Source organism: Chiroxiphia lanceolata, chromosome 11 (assembly GCF_009829145.1).
Source record: "Chiroxiphia lanceolata isolate bChiLan1 chromosome 11, bChiLan1.pri, whole genome shotgun sequence".
In the NCBI taxonomy this organism is placed as follows: Eukaryota; Metazoa; Chordata; class Aves; order Passeriformes; family Pipridae; genus Chiroxiphia; species Chiroxiphia lanceolata.
In genome coordinates, this window is record NC_045647.1 from 7,914,649 (window position 1) to 7,939,074 (window position 24,426).

The window sequence follows — 24,426 nt, forward strand, 5'->3', positions numbered from 1 at the left end:
CTTGAGGATCATTAATCTCGCTATCAATCAACCCATTTGGAGATTTGCTTCTTGCTGTCGCTGCTGCTAATCTGGTACTGACTCGAGAGCTCTGGGGAAGCCTGGAGTACGTGTATCTGAGGAATTGCTTTAATGAGTTTCTTGCATTCAAAGGTTAACAAATGTGACAAGGAAACACAACTATGGGGACAATAAACTGCCATCCACTGAACCAAACCACTGAGAAATACCACGTTGTGTATTCTGCTGCGGTATGTGGAACACAACCCCAACTAGCTCCGGAAAAATCCCCGAGTCAGATGCCAGGAGATGTGCAGGCACTCCTTATCTGCTGGGATAACTACCCTGGGCACAGCTCTGCGCTGCTCTGCACTAACAGCACTGTGCTGCAGAGAAGTAAAGCTGTATTTGCTGAAGTGGGGCCCTGGTTAAGTCGAGCAGTCAGTGTGGTGTGAACAAATCCACTGGGCTCTCTTCACCAGACACCACAGACCCATGACAATTAATGTATCACAATAAAAAGCCCCCGCATCAGTAGGACCCTTCCAGTAGCAGTTGCATTAAACTGCTGTATTTTCTGTGAGAATGTTTCTAAAAAATAAATAGCATCAACAACAACAATATAAACAAATCCCAAGATAATTAAACTACAAGAAAAATCTTATTAATACCAAAAAAGCAGACAGCAGCATTAAGCATACACAGGCATAATAAAGAAGTACAGAAAATAAAAACAACATATGTTTTAAACTACCATCTCCACAGACCAAATAAGCCATAAGAAAAAATCTAGAGTTATAAGCAAGTAATGGAGGTAGAATCCACCACACCATGAGGCAGAGGAGACTAGAGGGATGATCCTGACAGTGCGTGAAATGAAGTGAGGAAGAGTTCCTTTTTCAAAATATTTATTAAAAAAGGACACTTTGAAGTTTCATGCCCATAACCCATTCAAAGCTTCTTGAATTTTAGCGCCAAGGAAATACACATTTCTTACACAAAAAGGATTCGAAGTATGAGGCATATCAGAAAAATTACCACAACGTCTATTAGCAGGCTCCCAATTATATAAAAGAGTCAAGAATTGAAAAATCATAAAGTAACAGATGTAGAAGAGATTTTGCTTTTAAAAAATCAGTTGAAATTATTTTGAAAATTAGAAACAGAAAACTAGAGATTGCTTTCATCCTCATGACAAACTCTTTTTCAGTAAGTATGCACTCAGGCAAAAAAACTTTGCTTTCCTGTTGTTCTAATCAGTGTGTGGAAACAGCTACTAATCATAGGAGCAGAACATTTTGATATAAGATAAAAGTTCATTGCAGATAAGCAAAACGGGAGAAATTCAGTCAACCCACGTTAATTATTAGAGCCCTTAACACCAGATACAGTTTAATATATTTTCTTTTTATGGATCGTTCTCTTTATTTGATCTACTTCTAAAGCTTTAATCTACCTTTTATTAAGCTCTTTATAACCTTTCAGTGTAGGTTATAAATGATAAATGTGGAACTGGGGAAAAGGAGAAAAAAGCCCACAAGAACTGCAGTTCACATCTTAGGAAGAACACATGAATGCCTCCTAAAGTAAGAAGAAACGTGCCTGGATCCAGCAGGCACTTGCTCAGAAGGAGACACGTAATTAAACACATGCTCTTGGCCCCACATTTCCTTTCCTTGAAGCTCCTGAAGGTACGTGGCTGCACAGGCACACACACTGTCCTCGAGGAACATAGATCTCCTGGGTGAACTGTTCAGCCCTGACACCTCTGGCAAGTCACATCCATTTTCCTGCTGCTGTATTCATGCATTTCATTTCCCTGCTCTGATGCGATCTGTGGTGCTGCTTTGCCTGCCATCAGTGCAGCAATCAGACTGTGAGCTTGGCAGGAGGAAAGACAGCAGCCATCACCACGTCCAGGTGTGCAGGCAAGGGGAGATTCCAGTGGGGACTAAAGTCCTGCTGTCAGACTCACCCCAAATATTTTCATCTCTGCTCATAGCTGGGAACAGTAGTAACAAGTTCTTGTTTTATTCTAGTGCTTTAATTCAGGGAGTTTTGTGAGCTAAAAATGTTTAAAATGCAGACTAAACAGCAGAGTATTTTGCCACTATTTCTGGTAGTTTTGTCCCAGACATTTGGTTTCAGATCTGTGATTTCCTGTCGAGAACACACAAGTGTGAAATACTTGTTGATCCGTTTATTCATTTGCCTCCTGGCTGATCGTAGCCATTTTGACAGAATGGATAAATTGACTTGCTCCTTGTTTTTTTTTTCCACATGCTTCTCCATCAGCCTGGAAGCACTGCCCCAACTATCACTCCTACACCCTCACTTTACATCCTGTGCCCTCCTTTTAGAGGCTTTCTGAGCTAATTTCAGACAATATCCAGGTTGTCTGAAATGCAACAAACAAACTCTTGTTATGGCAGCTTCTGCAACTCCATCTGCCAGATGAAAACAATACATAATATTTAGAGAAATTATTTTTGAACAATTCAAACCCAATGCATACTTTACATCACTCTATAACACAAGATATACCTGTGACAACTGCACTTGGTTACTCGAGGCAGAATGTAACTATTTATCTACAGCACATCTCAGCAAATCATCTATTTTTCCAAGTCATGAACAAACACTGCAATTTGGAAAGGGAACAAATCTTGATATTCTCATTGAGGAAATGGCAAAGGTAACAGCTTCAAGTGATCAGGCAAAACCCTGTAACATCAGCACAAGATTTTCAATGCAAAGTAATTTCATCAGGCTAACAAATGAGTCACTTTTCTCAAACAGACGTGTAGCAGAACACAGTGCATTTAATTGATGTGCCCTTTTATTGCAAAACATACTGTCTCCCTCTGGTTTGACTGGAGCAATGGGATGCAGCATTGCCAGGAAAAAGCTGAATAATGCAAACTTGGCACCACATAGTAACTAAATGTTGATTCATGGAAATTATGAGACGTTCAAGGGGACAGGTCCCAGGCTCCAAATTATGCTCCACTCTTGTATTGCCCTCATGTGATTATAGCAAGTTTGGTTAAAATTTGCTGCTCACTCTTCTAATTGGATTCCTGCAAAGGGCAGTTTGCTGTGCCATGAGCTTGTCACTTTATATTCTGCTTTAACTCCAAACCACTCAATTAATATTAAATTCCATTTATTATAAAAGCATTTGTTTCTACCCATACAGTGCTATCAGCAGCCATCTCATTAATATTCATTTCCACAAAATAGCCCACTGATGTTAAGATCTCAGACACAGCTAGTAACTTTAAAAGGGGAAAATATGTGAAGCCAGGAAGGTCAAAACAGAACATGAGCTGTAACAGAAAACACCCAACCCATATGAATTTAATTCCTCTTTTGCAGAAAGCTCAGTAAATACAAAAAGGTTGTTAGAGAACAATGACAATGTCAGAGTTAATCCAGTCACCAGAACAAAATGAGGAGTGAGGTTGCCAATACATCTCCCTCTGGGATGGGCAGTTGCTGTATCTGGTACATCAAGGGAAAAAAATGCTGGAAGAAGGAATGGAAGGGAAATGCTTGTCCCATGCCTAATCTCCCCATTAGCTGAGCTGCCTACTTTCCAGGCTTATAAAAAAACCAAACCAAACCAAAACCGGAAAACTGAGAACTGTGGATAACCTTAAGCCCTGGGCTAAGGTTAGTTTAAAGCCCCTTCTCCTCAGCATGATTCTCTGTGCTCATCACACACGGAATCAGCACAGCCTGTCCCAGCTTGAGAGTGCAGAAGCCCCACTGGACCCCATGCTCCCTGTCCACAGAGTGATGGAGCACTGGGCTGAAGATGGTTTAAGTGTTTCAAAAAAAGCTGATGTAAAGCTCAGGGATTCTCTCGCACACCTTCAGTACCAGGAAGCATTGCTAGGGAAAGAGAGGACATCCAAGCGCAAGCTCAGATGCTATAGACAGCACTGCCACTCACCACAATCACAGTCTGACTAAAACACAGACTTTTCATTTCCCCATGGGCCCAGATGCAGCTTGGGTTATCTCCAAAGCTCATGAAATGGGAGCATTTCTTTGCTCAGCCGTGTCCAGCTGCTTCTCATGCAGGATGCTCCTGAGAGTGAGATTACACATTCAGACATGGTGAGATGAAGCAGCTGCTGACAATGTCTATCAAATGCAGTGATTTCTTCTCTTCTGCTCTCTTATTCTATGCACCTCAAATAAAACTGTGCTGCAGGGACAACAGGTAGTAGTGGTCTCCACCTATATCTTTAAACTATACAGCAGGGAACTTGTTCCACGTAGCTCTGTGGCTAGCAAAAACAGAGAATGTTGAACTCTAACCTTCTGCAACCACAAGGAGCTAAACTGATTCCCTACTGTACATCAGTGCTGCTTTTGTAAAGGTCCAGGCTCTGTAAAAAAACAGATGGAACCTAAACTGACAGGCCTTTAAAGATGTCAAGCCTTTCCTCACAGAGATGCCATATAAAATCTTTCTTCTTCCCAATAACTTTTTATTAATCAGAGCACACATGGAAACTCCCTCCATGGCACCACTCAGGGTTCACCCTATCAACATAAAACCTTTCGAACTTATCACCTCGACTTTACCACTGGGATAACAATGCTTTTATACCTAGAATTAAAGAGATGAATTGACACAGCCTGGCAAATCACTATGCAACAGCAGACACCTAATTCCAATACTGTTTGCTGCCCCTCTTCTTCCCACAGATTGTTCCCGCATTCGCTACAGCGTCTGGCTCAGAAAACCAGAGAAAGGTTACACTGCTGCAGCCTTCGTGCTTTTGCTTTCAGGGCTACTCTCCTTGCAGAACTTGAAGCACAGGAATATCTGGAAGACAGCAATGCCAAGCCTACAGGCTCCTGCTCTGACAGCCAAATACACTCCAGAGAGCTGCAGAGCCCACGTAGGTTCCCCATCCTTGTCTCCACCACTGGGTTATATGGAACAGAAGATTCCTGATCATCCATTTTCTTAAAGCTGTTTGTGTGAGGACCTGAGTCAAATGATTCTTTCTCCCCCAAAGAGCTGAACTGGAATTTTTACCATCAAGACTGTGAAGCAGTTGTGAAGTGCCCAACCATTTCTGAAGAGCCATCAGGGAGCTGGTGCCAGCTCCTTATTCACAGGTGACAATCATTACCATAAGCAGAAGAAAAAGGCTTCTGCCCTCCTGACTGCAGCCAAGTGCTCCACAGGAGTTGGCTTTGCAGTGATAAATGTCACATTTACAATGGAGTTTGCAACACATAAGTCCATAATTTGCTTTCCAGGGACCTGTGCTTGATTATCAGGAGAGTTAGAAGCATTCGCTGAAGTCTAATGAATAGAATTAACACATCATTTAAACAGGGACTAATATGTATGCAAATGAGAAAAAGTTAAAAATAAGAGTTCAAGCCATAATTTCAGAAAACGTAGACTGCATCTTTATGAAATATGAATGTTTCAATTCACCTCATATCTTCACATCTATGTTAACTGTTTTGCATGTGAACAATAGGGTGCATCAAGCCCATTTTGATTTTTATATTTGAACTTGGACTTATAAAATGGATTATATTGAAACATGAATAATATATATGCTAATTAAAGACTGCATTAAATGACATAAATAAAAATGAAGACCAACACAGGCTAATTTCCATTTGCAAATTTCCTAATGACTACATTTTCCTTTAGAAAGCAGAAACTTTAATTCCATAATCTCAGGAAAAAAAAAGAGAATACTTTCTTAGCCCAAATTGTTTTAAAAATCTTTTCATCTTTTTTATTCTTTAGGGTTGATCTCCACAGAGATAAAATTGCTTTGCCTAGATAGATTCAGTATTAAATAGCACCCAAGTCAAACTATGGTTGATTTGTGCATGCAAATGGTGTGATTTAATTATTAATTAAGATTAGATTTTTTTCTAATAAGGAATTATTGTTGATAAATATAAAGTTTATACACTCCTCAATATCACAAACATGTCCACAGTAACTCTGACAGATGTAAACCAAGTAAATGTCCTTGATGCTTAATAGGCTTTTAATCATTCTCTGCCTTCCCCTTTCCAAAATTAGACAGCAAGGGCAGAGACAATTGTGTAGTTATAGGGAGACCAGGTATTAGCAGAAAACATGACTTCAACTTCTGTCATGCAAAGCCTACAGAAAAGGCTGAAGAATAAACAGATTGCAGGAAAAGCCCTTCTAAGTTAAAAGGCTTGTTTCTACCTATAACAGCAAGGAAGGTGGTGAAAAATCAGTTCATTCAAATGAGTATGAAGCCTGTAATGACATCAGAGCCAGGAGAATCTTTTTTTCCTGTTGTGTAAATGTTGGTTCTGCGGATAAGAAGCCCAGACTCAGCCTTAAGTGACAAAACCAGCATTTGCAGTTTGCTTTTCAGAGTCTGCAAAGCCAACCCATTTACTCCCTGGTTGAAATGGCAGCTGAATGCTTCAAAAATATGATCGGAAGGAGACTAACTGTTCTGGTACATTTGTGTCCCGAGCTTTTATTAAAAAGCAAAACAAAATAAAAATAATATGGAAGGTATGAGGACTGCCTCTTCCTAACATTCACTGGGAAGTTCCAGCAAGGGGTTCAGGAGATGCCATCCCTCTCCCTGCTTTGCAGAGGGCTGTGCTCCCACTCCCATTCAAACCCCACATTTACACCAAATATACACTAGCAGGGGAAAACTCCATTTCCTGTCTCCAGTCACTACTAGTGAGGGATTTGCCAACATTGAGGAGCCCCTGGATCATCAGCCTCATGCCTGTGCAAAAGGAAAGACATCCCTTTACACGTGACTTGGAGAAACCCCCATCCACAGGGATTCACCATCCCAGCCTCAAGTCCAACCTGCAGTATGACAGAACTTGCCTCCATCCATAACAGCTTAAAACATCCTTAACACGGGGGGGTAGAGGGATAAACTCATGCTGCTACAAAATGTGAGGAATTTTACCAGCACTCACTGGAAACTTTCTGATGGTGGTTAAAAAGTGGTTTTGGAGAGTGAATCACTGTGCAGGAATCCATCCATTTAACTCGATAACTTGATCAGAAAGAAAACATAAAACATATTTGAGCCTCCGGGGAATAGAACATTTATCATTAGTGAGAAATGTTTTGATTTGTTATCTCTCTTTTTTCTTTTTAAACATTAACAATACTTTAAAAAATTCAAATTGGGCTTATTTCTATTACATTATAAAAGTCAATTTGTAGGACATTTCAAAAAGTTTTGTTCTATTTTGGAAAAGACGGGATTTCCAAAACACGAAACAACCCACCAATCAAGACCCAGGCATGCTGCCTACACCTGTTTCAGCTTAAAAGTTAGAACTCAGATGGATTTTAACCTGTAAGTCAGTAGAGTAAAACACATGCTGTTCATAGCAATAGAGGAACTGTTTGCTTTTAAACTAACAGACTCAGTTTTCTACAACAAACCGAATGAATTCACATACTTGCAACATTTTTAACAGCAGAACAACCAGCGCTGTCCATTGCTGTGTGTGGGTTTTTCCTAAATTGCACAGGTTTTAAGGACAGTAAAATGAAGTCCACCCCTGTTTGCTATTGTTTTACTAGTCTGCAGATTCCCAGTATTTATCCAAGCAGTTAAGATTGCTGAATTGATTTAATATTCTTACCCTATAATTTTACACTCAGACCACATCCTGCTGTGAAATAGCTGGTGCTGATGTTAGTCCAAATGCTGCTGTGGGACTTAGGACAGCACAGGGCCCTTCAATAGCTATATTTTATGGTTACAAGGAGAGAGAAAAAATATAATTTATCCGGTTGCTGTGGTTAATTCACAGTTTCACAGCAGAGGCATACTGTTCCCTCAGGGTACATCTAGTTGTATTATAGGATATTTCATTCAGTTTGTCCGAGACATTCCTCTAGCTCTGAACCTATCAGCTTATGAGAGCGAAACTACTCCAGAGATACCTGTATACACTTTAACACATACTCTTACATACTAAGGATATTAGAAAATATATTAACTAGCAACAGATCAATAGAAAACATAAGCTAGCAACAGATCAAATGACAACAAGTAAACAAATTGTTTCTTTGAGCTGAGAAGGGGAACAGAAAAAGAATGCATCCATTTTCTTAAGAAAGAGTCTTTTTTTCTTTTGTAAAGTGATTTAATTTCACAAAAGGCATTTGTGAAATTTGTTTATCTTTTAAAATACCTCTCAGAGCTTTAAAAGTCAGAGCTCAAAAATTTTAAAGTTGTATACAGGTTTCCTGTACAGTAGCTTACAACACACTTAATAGATGATTACGAGAAGCCAGTGGTATCCTCCAGCCTGGCATCCTCTACCACTGTAGTTATGAAAAAAGCCACACTCCTCATAGCACACTATTTCTCAGCACCTACCAACCTGTTCGTAGTGGAGCTTAATTAGAATATTTTTATATTTAAAACTTATTCAAACTTATGAATTATAAACCACTACCTTTAATCCAGTAACTGCACAGATAAAATGTTGCTCTTTTTCTTTCCAGATCTCACCATTACACCAGCACTGGGGAAGGCATTTCCAGAAAAAATATGCCTGCAATTAATCCATTTAATTAGTTCCACAGAAACGAAACACAAAGATCGATTGCAGCCGTGCTGCAGATCCCTCCTTGCCTGACCTCAGCTGCCCTTGCCTGTTCTCCTCTGCTTTCTCTGCAGAAGAAAGTATTTCTGTAAATGTTGGGAAAATTTGGCTACACCACTAAACGAAGTAGGGATGAGAGGTGTCAATAGCAGTTTTCCAACTTGCTGCCAATACTTTTGCGCCAACTCCACCTCCTTAGGGGTGGCCCTGTGGGCAAAGCACAGCACCGACGTCTCAGCTCCTATGGGACACGTCTTTTAACAAACTAAAAATAAAAAGTATACTTTTTGGTTTTGGGAGTTTTCAAGGTCACCAAGATGATATTTTGAATTCTAGACTTCCACACCCGAAGCACGTATTCTCCTGTTGTTTGGCTCATGATTGCACGCTTGACATTATCTTTTAAAATAAAGGTGATGCTGATCTAGGCTCCCACTGAGTTCAATGGCCACATCCATAAAAGTGCCTGCAGAAAGATGTTCACACAACTGACCCACATGCTACAAACACTTTTAGAGTAAGGGTTCTCATTTAAAGGCACTGTTAAAATAATCACAATCCAGCAGGCACCAGAATTGCCAGCGCTGAGATGGGTGGTTTCACAGCTGTGAAATTTTGGTTCTTCAAACAATCACCACTCTCTCTCTCCTGTGCATGAAAATACTTCCAGTCTCTCCAGGGATGTCTTGATTCAGCCACCCTGGGTGTTTGCTCAAAGGATCTTTGCCTCAGAGTGGCACTCACTGCTGCCAATGGGGCAATACTGACAGGAGTAGTTTGGATGGTGCCTTAGCTAACACACAAGGGGGGCAACAAACTGCAGCTACACCAACCCCATCTCCTCTGTTTTGTTTTTAAACTGCAAATCGCTGTTGTACTCTTAACTCTTCCCTACTTTTAGGCTCCCTGCTGTAGGAGAACAGATGGAACAAAACTCCAAACAGATTTTTTTCCACCAACCTGTGGGTCTCCTGACACAGTTGTCCTCTGCAAGCTGCCTTTGCAGTTTCTTTCCTGCCCAGTTGTATCTTCCTTTCACTCTCTCCAAAGCTGGCACCCTCCCTTGCTCCTCCCCCCAAATCTTAGACGTGCTCTTTTATCAGCTTCACATTATCCACTTTAAACATGATGCATTTAAACTGTGTCTTTCAAATGCTTTTTCAGGCTCTAGTCTGTGATTTACAGGACAATTTATCACACTGCACCATCTCTCCTCTTTTCCTACACTTACATGTGTCCTTTAAAACTCCCCCCGCAGAGCTGTGGAGAACAGGCCTGGAAGCTCCTGTGCAGGATCAGACTCCTGTGGTGCTCCTGACTGGAGCTGCTTAACTTTGTTTTGGAACCTAGAAGTGATGGAAAATTCTATAGGCCACTACTTTATTGTCTTTCCTATCATGAAGTTGTCTCTAATGTCTAACCTAAATTTCCCTCTTACTGCAATTTAAGCCAAAGGCCCCTCATTCCCAGCACAATGGATCCATAAGGTCACATATTCCTTGCAGACTCCTTTTTCACGTACTAGAGCACTTCCCTCCCCTCTCTGCTAACGGCCCTGCCTGCCCACCTGATCCAACAATCTTCCGTGTAGAAAAGGTATATCACATAAAACCAACCAGAGTCCTCTCTTATTTACACCTGGAGATACACCAGCCTGCTATAAACCTGGATTTGCTTTTCACTGACAGGACAGCTGAGAGGAGAACACTGATTCTTGAAATTCAGATGACGGCTGGGCATATGTGACACAGGAAGAAGCTGGTTTCAAATACCTATATTTGCAATTGTTATTGCAATTGCATATCCTTGAGAGCCCCTCTAAGATGCTACAGCTTCTTCAGTCACGTGAACTCAAATTTACAAGGGCAAGGTCTGATGGAGTTCATAGAAGTTATTCGGAAGTTAACACTCTTGTTAACATCAGTGGGATGGCTCAGGTTTAAACCTGAAGCAAAATGTAGACTGTCCTAATCTTGGAAGGGGAAATTCCTGGGTCAGAACGTGCTTACTGATTTTTGATTTTGCTCTTGATGCTCTATAATTAGTATTAAAAGTACTGTTTTCCAAGCTTTGTCAACATCCTGATAGTTCTGGAAATCACCACTGATCTGCATTTAAGCTTCTCCAAGTTCTTTTCCCTTCTCAAGACAAAATACATTTGTTTGTAAAGCAGCAACTCACTACCAGCCTCACCAGAGAGGAAAGGGGAATCTGGCAGAATTCTGGTTTGCGATAAAAGTGAAACTAGCGTTAATTAAAAAAGAGTAAAAGTAACAGGCATATAATGAGAGAACATGCCCCTTTCCACAGTCAAGCTCTTAACAGATCATCCAGCATGCTTAAAAAGCAACTTTCCATCTGCAAATCTGTCTCTCTCTCTTTTTTATCTAATGAGCATGAGTTAGTCTGTTCAAAAGCCCAAATGGGCATCTCGGGGCCAATTCAGCAGCAGGGGGTCCGTTACTATAACAACTGACAACTCCTGTGATTTCAAAAAGGCCCTGAAGTAGCCATTTGGGAAATGGTTATGAGCAAGCAGTCGGGAAGGGATGGCTGCAGGTGCAGGTCTTGAGCTCCCCTGCCTCGACCTTTCCAGCAGGGAGCCAACCCCATGTCCCACCACCCTTGGGAACAGCCAGGCTCTGCTCCCTGCAAGAGGAGACGGTAAAACCCCACGAGCCGACAACGGGAGGAACAGCAGTGAATCACTAGGATGTGGTCTTAGTGGATCTACCTGTGGGCTCTGCCCCTTGCCCCAGGCTGTATGTTGCTGGATGAAAGAGCACAGATCCCGTCAGAGGAGTTTTCATATTGATTTTCCTCATAATTGAAGAATGACGAGCGCTCAAAGTACGATAACAACAGATAGAACAAGCAAGTGGCAGCTGCCCTAAGCTTCGGGCTTGAAAGTGAGCTGCCTGAGTCAGCACAAAGGATGAGCTCAGTTCCCTGTGTGGGATAACAGGGAGTTGATCACAGGCCTGCTCTCTTTTAATGAAAATGAACAGCACTTTGAGAGACAGAACACAAAAGGGTCCAAGATTCAGTACCTTTACCTCTGGCACTGTCAAAATCACATAAAACCTGGATCTTCTGCAATAAGAGCTGAAGTGCTTTTCCTGCATTGTCTGGGTTGAGACAGGGACATCAGAAGACTCTGAATCAGGCTGAGCTGCACCCCACGTGCAAGCCAGTGATCTGCCCTGTTTCCATCCACCTGAGGCTGTTTGTCATTATGTGGGACTAGATGTGGCCATTCCCAGAGGAAAACAAAGGCATGCCCTGTTCAATATGAGCAGGGCACATCTGGGCACTAAAAACGAGCCTGAAGCTGGAAGAAGTTTCAGGTATGCCACTCACCTCCATGTTTCCCCTCGTGTCCCTGTGGTGTTGCCTGTTTCCGGCTTAGGAGGTCTCTTGCCCTTGTTGGCTAATTCTCCTCTCTGCCTGTCATGACACGAGTTGTGCTCTGGGGCACAGCCATCCCTAAGCCGAGCACAAGCACCTCGACATGATCCTCAGGCATCACTGAGGGTAGTGTCGGAGTGAACATCCCCATCCATCCTCTTCATTCCTGCCTCGTGCTGGTCCCTCAGTTTGGCTGGTCCAGCTCTGTCTGGTTACTACATGAACCAGACTGGGAGCTAATCTGGTTTAAATCAGGACACGAAAGCCCCTCTCTTTTTTTTTTTTTTTTTTTTTTTTTACCATGGATTGTTTCACAATCCAGCTCCTCACATAGTTGTACAAACATTTGCATTGGGGTCACAGAGGGCAGAGCAAGGGCAGGAACAGAGGATGCCACAGGAACTGCTGCTGCTGAAATAGATACTCATGCAACTGCACCCGAGGCATTCTTAAAGTAACACCCAGGGTCTCAGAAAGTGTTATCACCGAGCATCCTCCATGAGTGAGAAATGAGCAGAGTCACAGATATTTCAGAGTAAGCTGAAAGAAGCTTTTATCATTGTAAGCAAACAATTTTACAATGATCTGTAAATTTGCAATGTTCCTTTTCTAATCAGTACAGTAGATGAACAACACATTGTGTACTCATAAAATAAAACCTAGAGATAGGTTCAAATAACAATTTCAGCACTTTTTACAACCTGCTACAGGCACAAGTTATTTTTTTCCTCCCAATTAAGTTTTAACACTGTCTTAGCTAAGGAGCTGTGCATGTTCCCTGGAATTTAACACCAAAAGGTAGTTTTCTAAGGCATGGTTACTAGAAATGGTAAATACAAGAGTTCTTGGGCTTACATTGAAGCTCTCATTTCTATATTACAAGTTGATTTACAAATAAGGCTGACCAACCTTCTTCAGTGCTATTTTACCAGTGTCAGAAAACTCAGATGCTGAAATATTGAACACCTGAGCTTGCTCCCAGTGAGGTCTTTGCCACTGAGTTCAACAACAATACTCTCCACCCGTAAATGACTTGGCCCCGGGTCACACAGAAAATCAATGACTGAGTCAGAAAAAGAACTTGCATCTCCTGGTGCTCAATGTAATTTCTTCTGCACAGAAAGGCACTGCCAGAGAAGCACAAGGCTCTGGCACAGGATGTGTCCCAAGGATTCTGTTCAATTTGACAGGATGCTTAACGAAAACCTAAGAAAACTCTTACTGTCTACTAAATTCTACAGGGTTTTGCCTAAGGAAAATTAAAGACATCTTTTTCCCAAGCTGTCTCGTATACACGCATGACTATAAAACAAGCAACGCAAGCTTGCTTGCTCTTTGAAAGGCAGCAGCTGTGTTGTTCCAAAAATCCCTCCTGAATGTAAACATATTAGCACTGTATAAACAGCTTGATTTAATAAGAAATGCAATACAATATTCCCGCTTTGTCTTTAGGATCACAATGTTGATGGTGGCAATAATTCAAGGTGAATTATGGTATCTGCTTAAAAGAAAGAAAAAGAAAACTCTCCAGCTATAGTCATGAATTAATTTCTTCCTCTTAGCTGAAAATGAGAAATGGCTATAATTTAGTTCCCATTTAAAAGTTGCTGTTGGCTAAACTCTAAAATCTTAATTGCTTCTTAATATTCTCTGCTTATTTTTTCCCCTTTGAAACCGTAGTCTATAGGACTGTAGTGTTTAGATTAAAAATCAGAATGGAAAACAAACAGTGGAAGGTCACCACTCCCTCCTAAAATATGTTTTTTTGCCCCCAAAATGACAGAACTTATCGTGTATGAAAGTATTTCAGTTGATTTCCCAGCTCTAGTCACCCTCCTGCATCTCTGTGAAAAAGAAAGTGACACTGACCCTGGGTTTACCCTTAAGTGTCAATACTCAGGACTTGTTCAATTGGCAACAGAATGTAGTGGAAGTTCTACAAAAGACATGTTTCAAGCCATATTACAGCTCAGCATACTATAGGAACTCGCCTTGTTGCAAAAAAACTGAAGTCACACTCAATCCCTAAATAGTTTGGAGGTCACTACCAAACACACTCTGCAGTTCTCGGAGCTCGCAGAAAAGACTGTGAGAGTAACAGTGGCAAAGACTTAAGACAACCCAAGTCAAATTTTAAACTGACCTTGAAGAACTGCAGAAAGATCTCATGATAGTGAGTCTGGGTATAAAATCACAGATGCAAAACAAATGCCCAGAAATGCAAAAATAATGTGCTTGGGAAACTGTACCTCTCAATGCCCACGTTTTAACGGGCTCTAGCAGTGCTCCAGCAAAGATCCTAAAATCCCAGTGAACAGTTCTCGAGAATACTCAGTGGTTGTCCCTATAGCACACAATTTCAGGAACCAGTATGTAAGAAAAGGAAGCAGAAAAAGTACCATTGTGCCACTGCGGAAGTGAATGGTGAATCCATATGGTGAGTAAAACAAGGATCTGGTCTCCTCATCTTTTCTGTCTGCTAAGACTCAAATTCTCAACTAGATGCTAAAAGAAATCAGTTTCAAGCACGAGAGGTCCTGAGAGCAACAGTGCCCTTCATCATGCCCGTGACAGCTCAAGGATCAGCCAGGCCAGCTTTTCCTCCAGAGGAATCAAAGATGCACAGAAGCCAACTGAAACTACAGCTGTCATTGTCCCTCCTGCCCAGGCAGCCCAACTGCCACCTGGCCCCAGCGGATCTGAAGGCTCCTGGTCACCCTGTGATTGTGCTCTCCTCATTTTTCTGGGATAAAAGGCACCGCAATTTTTGCAGCTTCATTATGCTGACCTAGTTTATTTTCCACTCTACCAACTTAAAAATCACACATCGCTCTTTGCACAGCAGTGCCATTAAAAGTACTGAATTCAGGAAACTTTAGTAGAAAGGTAATTCAGAGCTGCTGCTTGCCTGCAAGTTCCCATCCCTTTTCATTACTGAGATGGCCACCATGTGAAAAAGATGGAAGTGACCCTTTCTCTTCAACATCAGTCATATTCTTTCACCATTTGTCCAAGATCCATATGGAAGAGGAACTGAGAACAGCAAATTACCTCTGCAAAGGTAGTCTCGTTCAGAAACAGCACAGATCATTTCCAAATATATTCAATTACAAGGAGTCTCTAATGAACACAGCATGGAAGCTCAACAGATAAAAAAAGGAAAAGCTTCATCAAACAATGACTGTTTCCTATCACTCTCCTGTTCAAATAAAGGGAACAGAAAATGAAGCTTCCTTACAGTAAGTCATCTTCACAAAACTTATTTCTTTGCTGTATCATGGGATGAGCTACGAAGAGTCCAAACAGAAATAAATGCTTTGCCAAACCTTCACAAGAAACTTCCCTAACTCCTTATTTTGGTCCCCGGATAATAGGGCACTGATGCAAGGGAAACAAGCAGAAGGCTTCTCTCTGCTTCATTGTTCTGCTTATGTCACCTCTGGTCTCAAATCATCTAATTCCACAAATGCTCAAAAATGCGAAAGTGAAAATATCATTTGTTTTACCCTCTGAATGTATTGCCAAAGGGTAACTATGTCTCTTCTGCTTTTTCTAGTTCTCTGGGTTTTATTTTGTAATGCTTTTTCTCACACCAAAACAAAGAACTGCTGTGCAAGAAAAGGCCCTATGGTCCAGCATGCCTGTCCCCTTGAGGGTTATCCTTTCATCAAGTGTTTCTCTGCTGTGCACTTCGATACCATGTTTCCCTTACTGAAATATCTGTCTCAAACTCGTTTTCATGCCATTTGCTTTGATGGCGTTATTTAGCAAATTATTCCATATGTTGTTGCCCATTACATTTTAAGCTAAGTATTTCTTCCTGAAAACCCAAATCACTGTTCCTTTCAAACTTCTAAATTAGATTCTGCAGTGTTTGCGAATCATTTTTTTCCTTACTTTAAAACACTAACAGAGATAAAAACATTTTATTTTTTCCTAAGGAAAGGCAATCACACTGCAAAGGGCACATGAAATGCTGTGTTGCCGCTCCAGTGACATGGTTTGGACAATGTGAAGTGTTACTGTGGACAATCTGTGTTCTAGTTGCTTGTTGATTTATCCTAAAACACATCTTTACTTTTTCAATACACTCCTTGTATTTGTTAAAAGTCCTCAGAACTAAGAAGGTAGATACACTTTATTTTGAAGCTAGTACACATGTGCTCTCAAGTTTGTTTATTGTTTCTCAATTTGTCGCTTTATATTTATCAAAAAGCTTTGACTGCTACATGACATTATTTTCATTCTATATTAATTTTTAATCTCCACCTTTTTTAGTATCAATTTTTTGCAAACAAACTGATCTACTGCTCTCAGGGGTATTAATTAGAAACTCATAGTTTTACCAAAGCCACTGATGAATGTTAACTATTGATGCATGCTATGGAGAGGAGATAAACAATTATTGTCCATAAGCAAAAATAACACATTACTGGAAAAGTAGCATACCTTAATTTTACTAGACTAATATTATGATCTATAACAGAAACTAATATTTATCAAAAGTTAATCTCTAACTGTTGGTCACTAAGCCAGTACAGTCCAACTTTAATATCTTCTCAGGGATGGCACTGTTGAGCACACTAAACACTAATTTTGCAATTATTTCTCTGGATCCATTATTGAAATTGCAAAGAAATGGAAATGTTTTGCAAACAGTGAGAGGTACCAACATTCCTCTAGATAATAGCTGTTAGCACTGCATTTCAAAACGTTTTCTCTGTAGAAGAGCATTTTGTATCAACATGAGCTAAAAATCACAAACCCCTCATTACAGTGCTTCAGGATATACCATATCCTTCCAGGGCTTGCCTGGTGTGAATGTGAAAATACATATTTAAAAACAGCACACTACAAGGGGATCTTCAGAACCTTTTTAATTTCAGCTTGTGCACACATATCAGTGCAATTTTATTCAGTGTCTTACTGCAAGGATGTTAATTATTTGCAAATGTTAATAGAAATTATTTTCACAAGGCTATTGCCATCTATTTATTAATTATTTCAAATGTTCTCAGCCTCAATAATTTGGCCAATTAATTGTCAGTGAAATGAGTACACTGAAAAATGGCTTGGTACTTTTAAAATTGATTCTGCAAATATAATGATCAATGGGACGGTATTTCTCATCAAAGCTACTTTCCTGTGTGCCATACAATCAAATAATTCCTAAATACCTTGTATGTGACTAATCCCTGGTTAATTTTAACTTCCAGACAAATGAGGTGTCTGTGGGTTCTGGTTCTGACTTAAGCAGGTGCTGCAGGTTTTAATTTACTCTAAATCAAATGGAGATGGATTTGTTGATGCAAATCCTACTCTCCACCACTGAAGCAATGTCCACTGGTGTGAGGTAATCTTTACTTTCAAGACCTTGCAGGCAACACTTCTGAACACCTCACCAATGCTAAAGAACTCTGACTCAGAGCATCCCTGTGGAATGTGAAACAAGCTTAGTCCCCTTACTTGAAGTGCAGTCAAAGGAAGGAAAGAACTGGTTAAGATTACACAGGAGGTTTGTTGTAAAGACACCCATGGAACCAAGGCCAGTCTCACTGGGCTTTTCTGCCACAACCACTTTTCCTGAAGGCCAAGCCAAAGATAACTTTTTATAGCTATTTTGGAGGGACTAATTGTGAAAATATTTGTCGCCATTACAGCTGGCTCTACCATTGCTGGAGCCCTACCAAGCCCATTTTCATGACACAAAAATCAATACTTAAGGCAGCTGAACAGTTAGCCAACAAAGCTGTTCTAGCATCCAGAGAGTTATCTAATGCATCTAGCACCATAACTTCTAATAAAATAAAAACCACAGGGCCACATTAAAAACACCACCTGAAATGTGTTTTAAATCATAATCAGTTTCCAGTGATAAGGAAACAGGCTCACCTCCAGTAGACAAGCACAGCGATGAGGAGAATGAGGCACACGAAGGTCAGTGCTGAGACCACAATGAGTGGGATGATCCATTCCATTTTACCAGGAGAAGGTCTCGTGGCCATGCTGGAGCTGTTCTTGCCAGCTGTGCGTTAAACAGATAACAAAACCAATCACTGACTGGAAAAAAGAATTACTGTACAGAAAAACGTGTAAACAAAACAAATAGCTTATCCATTTTACATGGTATGAGTAAACAGAGCAGAGATCCTCTAACTGCAGGGTGGGACTCCATTTGTCTTCAGTCTGAGACATGAGAGCACAGAAGTATGGTGTTTATTGCCACATATGGCTTGGATTTTACTACTGCCTGTAATTACGGTCTCATAGACACTTTTAGGACTCTTTTGTGCAAGCACCTATTATCAGATGTGGAGTACCCCACTGAGCCATTTCACCACGGTAACTAAGTAAACGCTGTGCTCCGTCATCAGTGTTTGCAGACAAATACACTCTGTTTCTCAATACTACAGGACAGCCCTGTTTGCAAAGCTCAGTGTAATACTTTGCTTCAGAAATAAATTTCTTGGTAACTATCTTAAAATAAAAAATCCTCAACATGTTGGGTGTCATGTCACATCATTTGCAGAATTGTCACAATCTGGTGGGTTACTGCATACGAAAGCACTTTTTAGCATATGGATCGTCAAGATGGGTGGATGAATGAATGAATAGGATGTGTTGTAACCGACAGAAGAAATCATTATGCCACAGCTTTTGAACGAAATTGAAGTTCGTCAATATCCTGAGATCTGGCCGAGTAACTCTGCTTCACTTCTTGCATGACATCTCATTAAAATGATTGTATCATATAGAAGATGAATATCTAGAGCTTCTGCAAGTACTGGAGCCAATGAGCATAGACGCTGTACCAATGTATTTCAAAAGACACCTAATTTGTGCAAATCTGTGTAGACTTGATGAATAAATTGGTTTAGACAGAATGATAGAAGAAAAATACAGAAGAGGATTCTCTATCTTATTCATGTTTCTTAACAAACAGGCAGTATCTGATCAATACCTGCCAACAGGACATAATGTCAAAGGATTAGTATAAACAGCTTCAGATTTTGAGGACTGAAACATGCACACTTGACTTCTACTTTTAGCCTATGTGAGTCTTTCCTCACCAACGTGATTCCTTGCCCTTGTTCAGTATTGCATTATCATATCTTCTGAAACTGCTGCAAATCCTACCAGAAGAACGTAATTGCCTTTTCACCATAGGCAGGCAAAACACAGATAATTGGAAGTCACCAGATGTCACATAATATGAAGTCATACTCTATTTTAATAGCATTTAGATTATACTCCTCGGTAGGCAGGAGTAAAATTCAACTAACATGGAAGTAAAGGTTAATTGTAAATGCTTTTGCCTGACTGCTGAAAACAGAGCAAGGCTCCAGGCTGCTGCAAGCCCAGCAAGAAATCTTTCTAGTTTTAAGAACTAGCCTGATAGAGGTAATGCCCTTTAACAAGCAGCCTAAATGAGGTGCTAATAATGAGGGTGTTTGGGGGAACTGAACGCGCACTTTGATTGAACATCTCTGATTTCCTTAACTAGAAAGAGTAAGGAAAAAAATCAACCCCAAAATTAAAGCAAAGGCTTATTCTCTGTATTTGCCAAACTTACAAAATCATAAGTCTTGAGGCATCAGTTTTTACCAGTGCATTTCAAATCATTTATCAGCACGAAAAAAGTAAGCCTGTGAGGTAAGTCTTACTAATCAGAATGATAAAAGGGACAAGGCAAAAAAAACATGCAATGTAATAAAACTTCATAGGAGAGCCAAGTAATCCCATCACCTTATGTCCATTAGGGTGTTGCTTCAGTTCTCTCCAAGGACAGTACTCTGTTTAGTTTCACCTCCACATCTTTCAACACAAAAACATATGTTTCTGTTTGCATGGGAAGAAAATTAAATTCCATTGTAAGCACAGCATGGGCTGGAGTCCCAATGCACACTATTAAATTCTGCAGTGCTCACGATGCTCCTCTTACTCAGTCTGCTGTGGAGAACACACTTATCTGCCCCTGCCAACTCCCAGTACCATAGATGTGAGGATAAGAAAGTGCTCAGTATGCTGAGTGCCAGAAGAGCAAATGCCATTCCTGCATGCTGATGGCTGGCCCTGAAATTCCAGTTGGGAATGCCCAAGCAGTGATGTGCTTCAGAAAAAAAGACATAGTTCCTGTGCTGGCTTTGAAAAAAAAGTCTTACGTGTTTTCCGCTGCTTAAATAATGTGTTGAGAGAGCTTAAACAAACAGCATATCCTTGTAATGGTGCCCACCATAAGCTGTACTTGCTGGTGGTGGTGGTAAGCTTAAAAAATGGACTAGGAAACTCCATTTTTGCTAAGAAATGTAAACAGTTTCCAGTGGCATATGCCTTCGTTGAATTAATTCAGTTTGCCTTTTACTGGCTTGGAATTCATCCCAGTAGGAAGGAATAAAAATTATTACAGCATATCTGTTTCGGGAGGTCCCACATGATACAAGCCCTGGCACTGCTAAATCTACTCCTGCGTCTGGAAAAATCCGTAACTTCTGTGAACCACCCATTCAGCAGTTCCACCCCCGGCACTGAATGGATGAGCCCTGGCACAGGGAGTATTGGATGGCGTCAGGCAGCGAGGGAAGCTCTGGCAGTGCAACTCTTGCACAAAGGTCAAGGTAAGAAAGAGGCTCCTACCACTTGTGAAATGTACTTTTTTTCCTGTGAATTCTTGGTAATTGGTTCCTGAGAAAAGAAACATGTTTATTTCCCTTAAGTAACACTGCTTGCTATAATAAGCAACCATAGCTGTACTATATAACCTATCTACTTTTATAATTCCTCAACATTGCACAAACTGCCAGGACAAAGTTCTGTTTGTTGTACCATTACAGATACCACTAACCAAAGCGAAGGCCTGCTGCTGAACTGCCTCAGACCACACGGCCTCTTAAAAGACAGTCAACTTGCTCATCTTTCCTTTGAGTAAATGAAGTTATGGATACTTATAAAAAGGTATTAATTTTGAAAAATAGTATTTGCCATATTATTAAATGATAAAAAGGCAAAATCATGTTTTTTAAAAATGTATTACCTTTGATACAAGCTCATGTCATTGTGCAGCTATTTCTTCCCTATTTCTTTAAATGCATTCCTGCAGTGTTCACAATTACAGGCTGTGCACAGCTAAACATGGCTTTTCACTGCTTTGTAAACAAATGCCAATCATATCTAATCCTATATCTGAAACTCACAGTTTGCAGACATCAAATAATTCACTTTTATTTTCAAGCCTTTCTGCTGTTTCCTCCTGTAAGTTGCCATGTAAATCTCTGAAGATATTTAAAAGCTGTCTGGACACAATCCTGAGTAATGTGCTCCCTTCTTGAGCAGTGAGGCTGGACTAGCTGACTTCAGTGGTCTCTCCCAACCTTATCAATTCTGTGACCCTGTGTGCAAATGGCTCAAGTGCTACATGAAAATACAGCTTAATAATCCTTGATGCGTATGGAGAAAAAGGAATTACACAGATGTTTAATTATCTTAATGAGGTTATTCCCAAAAGGCTTTTGTAACCTCAGACCTGGCAAAGACTGCTCTAAAAACCAAAATTCAGTCTCTGTTAAAGGCGTACACCAGGCTGGAAATTTAACCCTGCACATCATCTCTGTCTCTACAAAGCCCCCTTGTGGGAGGAACTTAGGATAACTGGGTGAGCACTGAGGGATGGGAGGATCTGGCTGAAATTTGGATGAAGAGCCAAACCCACATTTCTGTTGTCAGATCCAGCTCACCACTCAGGCAAAAGCCCCAACTGGACAGCTGTTATTTTGCCCACAACAGCCCAGTTTTTATCTTCTGTCAAAACCAAAGGATCTTTTTAACTGTCCGGCACAATCAACCAAAATTCCGTGGGACTGTATCTTCTCTAGCCTGATGAAACTGGATCATCCAGTTTTCCATTTTTTTCCCTCGCTTTTTATTTTGTTTCCTTCCCCCTCACTCCCCTGTCCCCTTTCTTGGTAGAGTATCATTCTAATTGCCGTTTTTCTAATTTTCAGGTTTCAGAGTCACGGACAATGCTGAGCAGCCGTGTGTGTAACAGTTGCAGACGAAAGGTACAATTAGTCTAATGTGGGCACCAAAACAGAGAAAAGGATGATCAGGAAAATGAAAGAGGAGAATGCAAGCAAGCGTTCGGTGACAGAAGAAAATCATCAGCCTTGGCTGATACCACCAGACAAGAAGAGGCCAATGCCATTTGGAAAATAATGACATGGCCTCAAGAGAGGTGTGTGTATGTGCGTGTGAAATAAGCACTAAAAGAAAATGAGCCTTGCTGTACTAATTGGCCTTGCACTTTCCCTGTAATTTCTCATGAGTTCCCTGTTCTCCTCTAATCATCCACACTCATGAGTACTTCCCCATTTAGTTATCTCCTTACAACTGCTAATTTGATGCTATATAATTAATTTTACAAGTGTACATTGTTATGAAACAATTTTCTACTCTTTAAAATGATTAAACTTCATATTCACAAAAACAGTTTTGAAACCTTGACAGCTTTTTAAAACCTGCTTTCTGGGACAAAAAATGCATCCAAAAATGTTTCCACCCTCACAATGAGACACAGTAAACTGCGAGCTTTCTGCGAGCTTTGGAAGTGGTCTTGACACTCTTAACTGTCCTGATGCTCAGAAATCCTTTCAGACACTTCTGGCAATGCCCTCTTGGCTTCACTTGTCTTGATTTCAGGTTTACCTTGTTATGGAAAATCTTTAAGGCCATTTCTCATAGATGAGGTCTTGCTATGGCTGCAGTTTCACTGAACTCAACTGGCATGAGCTAGGTCAGGTCTGTCTGTATGAATTGAAAATTTCCATACTACTGTGAAAAACAGCTAAGCTGAATCAGCTAGTCTTAGGCTTTGTGCTAGTCTAATTCACCAGCCTGTGTCTTTGGTAACCTAGATTGAGCCTGAAAGCTCCTTCTCCTGCATTGCCAAGTGTCTTCTCAAAGGGGCAGCACTCCCAACAGGCCAGGCAGGCCGTATTTGGACACATCTAGTAAAATATTTGGGCAATTTCCAGGCTAGTTAGACCTCACCTATCAAAGCCTGGTGGCTCAAGATAAAAAGAAAAGAAGGATTTGCCTGAAGAGACTTTGAAGGTACAGAGAGATTCAGACTGAAAGGCTCCATTCCAAAGCCAATAACACCTCAAAATGTTCTCACTAAAAATTAGCCTCTCCCAATGTCTGGACAGGGACTTGCCAGGTTTGTGATCAACCTAAATTTTTCCACCTGGAGGTCATGGAGCCGCTACTACAAGAAACTGGCACAAATGGGCCCCTCTTCATCTCTGAATAGTCATTCCCAGCCCTTTTGCTGTTGAGTATCCTCTTCAGGACACTGAGGGATCTGGGACAGGCTTGTCTGGGAGCTGAAAAAATGGTGCAGCTCCTTCTCCTCATCTCAGGTAGGTCGCCAGAGGTTTAACTATGATTTAACTAATGTTAATTTGGAGGAAACAGGCAACTCTCATTTATCTTTTCTCCATCTAACATGTGCTGATAATTTCAGATATAGTTTCCTACATATGGAAGCCACTTTTTTAAGATGCAGTAATCATAGTAAGTTATCCTCCTTCCATATATAGGTACAGAAAACCTAATTTGCAGGGTACTTTCAAAACTGATTGTCTTTGTTGTAGTCTTCAGGCACAGTGACTTCAAGCCATCAAGCCTGGAAGTGAGCAGAGCTCTAAAAGAGGCTGTCTAGTAGGAGGCAAAGCTGTACTGAACCACTTTCAATAATAGTTCTCTGTGTGCTAAAAAGAGACAGACTAAGGGGATACAATTCACAATAACTAGTAAGTATTTCTTAGCAATATTAAAAATATTTCCCCATCTCATTGATTTTAATATTTTTATCTTAACTTCACTATGGAATTGTTAACAATCTCTTTGTCACAAGCTAAGAATTAAGGCCAACTACTCATCTTTTTTTCCAGTTTTTTAGGCTGAGAACAAGCCATGAGGCCCTTTGTAGGTCTTGTATAAGAGACATTGTACTTGGGTCATACAAGAAACTGGCGCATGAGAAATAAGGAAGCCAAAGGCAGGAAGAACTATTTCAGAAGCAGGTTTACCCAGGCAGATTGAATTGCTGGGCTTTGAACCTATCTGGTGCTGAATGCTTACTCCTAACATGGCAAAGTTCCCTTCTTCCTGACAGAAAGGTGATTAGGGCAAGTGGCAGGTTGAAAGTTTCCTGACAGGCATCTCAGACCATGTTCAATGGGAGCACTGGACTTTGAAGATTTCCAGCTGAGGAATAAGAAAAACAGCATTGTATTTTAAAAATATCAGCACAATTTGGGTGTAGGTTTCTTGTCTTGCATTGTTAATCTGATCTCTTGCAGAACAGTTATGATTCACAGCGTTAGA

At 40.7% G+C, this 24,426-nt stretch overlaps 1 protein-coding gene and 1 long non-coding RNA gene across 2 annotated transcripts in view; one reads left to right on the plus strand and one right to left on the minus strand.

Annotated features, from left to right (window-relative positions):
- PTPRG (protein tyrosine phosphatase receptor type G) overlaps positions 1-24,426 on the minus strand; it is a 400,490-nt gene that overhangs the window by 51,997 nt on the left and 324,067 nt on the right. The window contains exon 13 of the mRNA XM_032698957.1: positions 17,935-18,067. Within this exon, the coding sequence (XP_032554848.1) occupies positions 17,935-18,067 (133 nt within the window). The remainder of the gene's footprint in view (positions 1-17,934; positions 18,068-24,426) is intronic.
- Positions 20,479-22,458, plus strand: LOC116792196. The gene is made up of 3 exons (XR_004359026.1): positions 20,479-20,657; positions 20,874-20,994; positions 22,041-22,458. It is a non-coding gene; the product is annotated as an uncharacterized LOC116792196 (long non-coding RNA).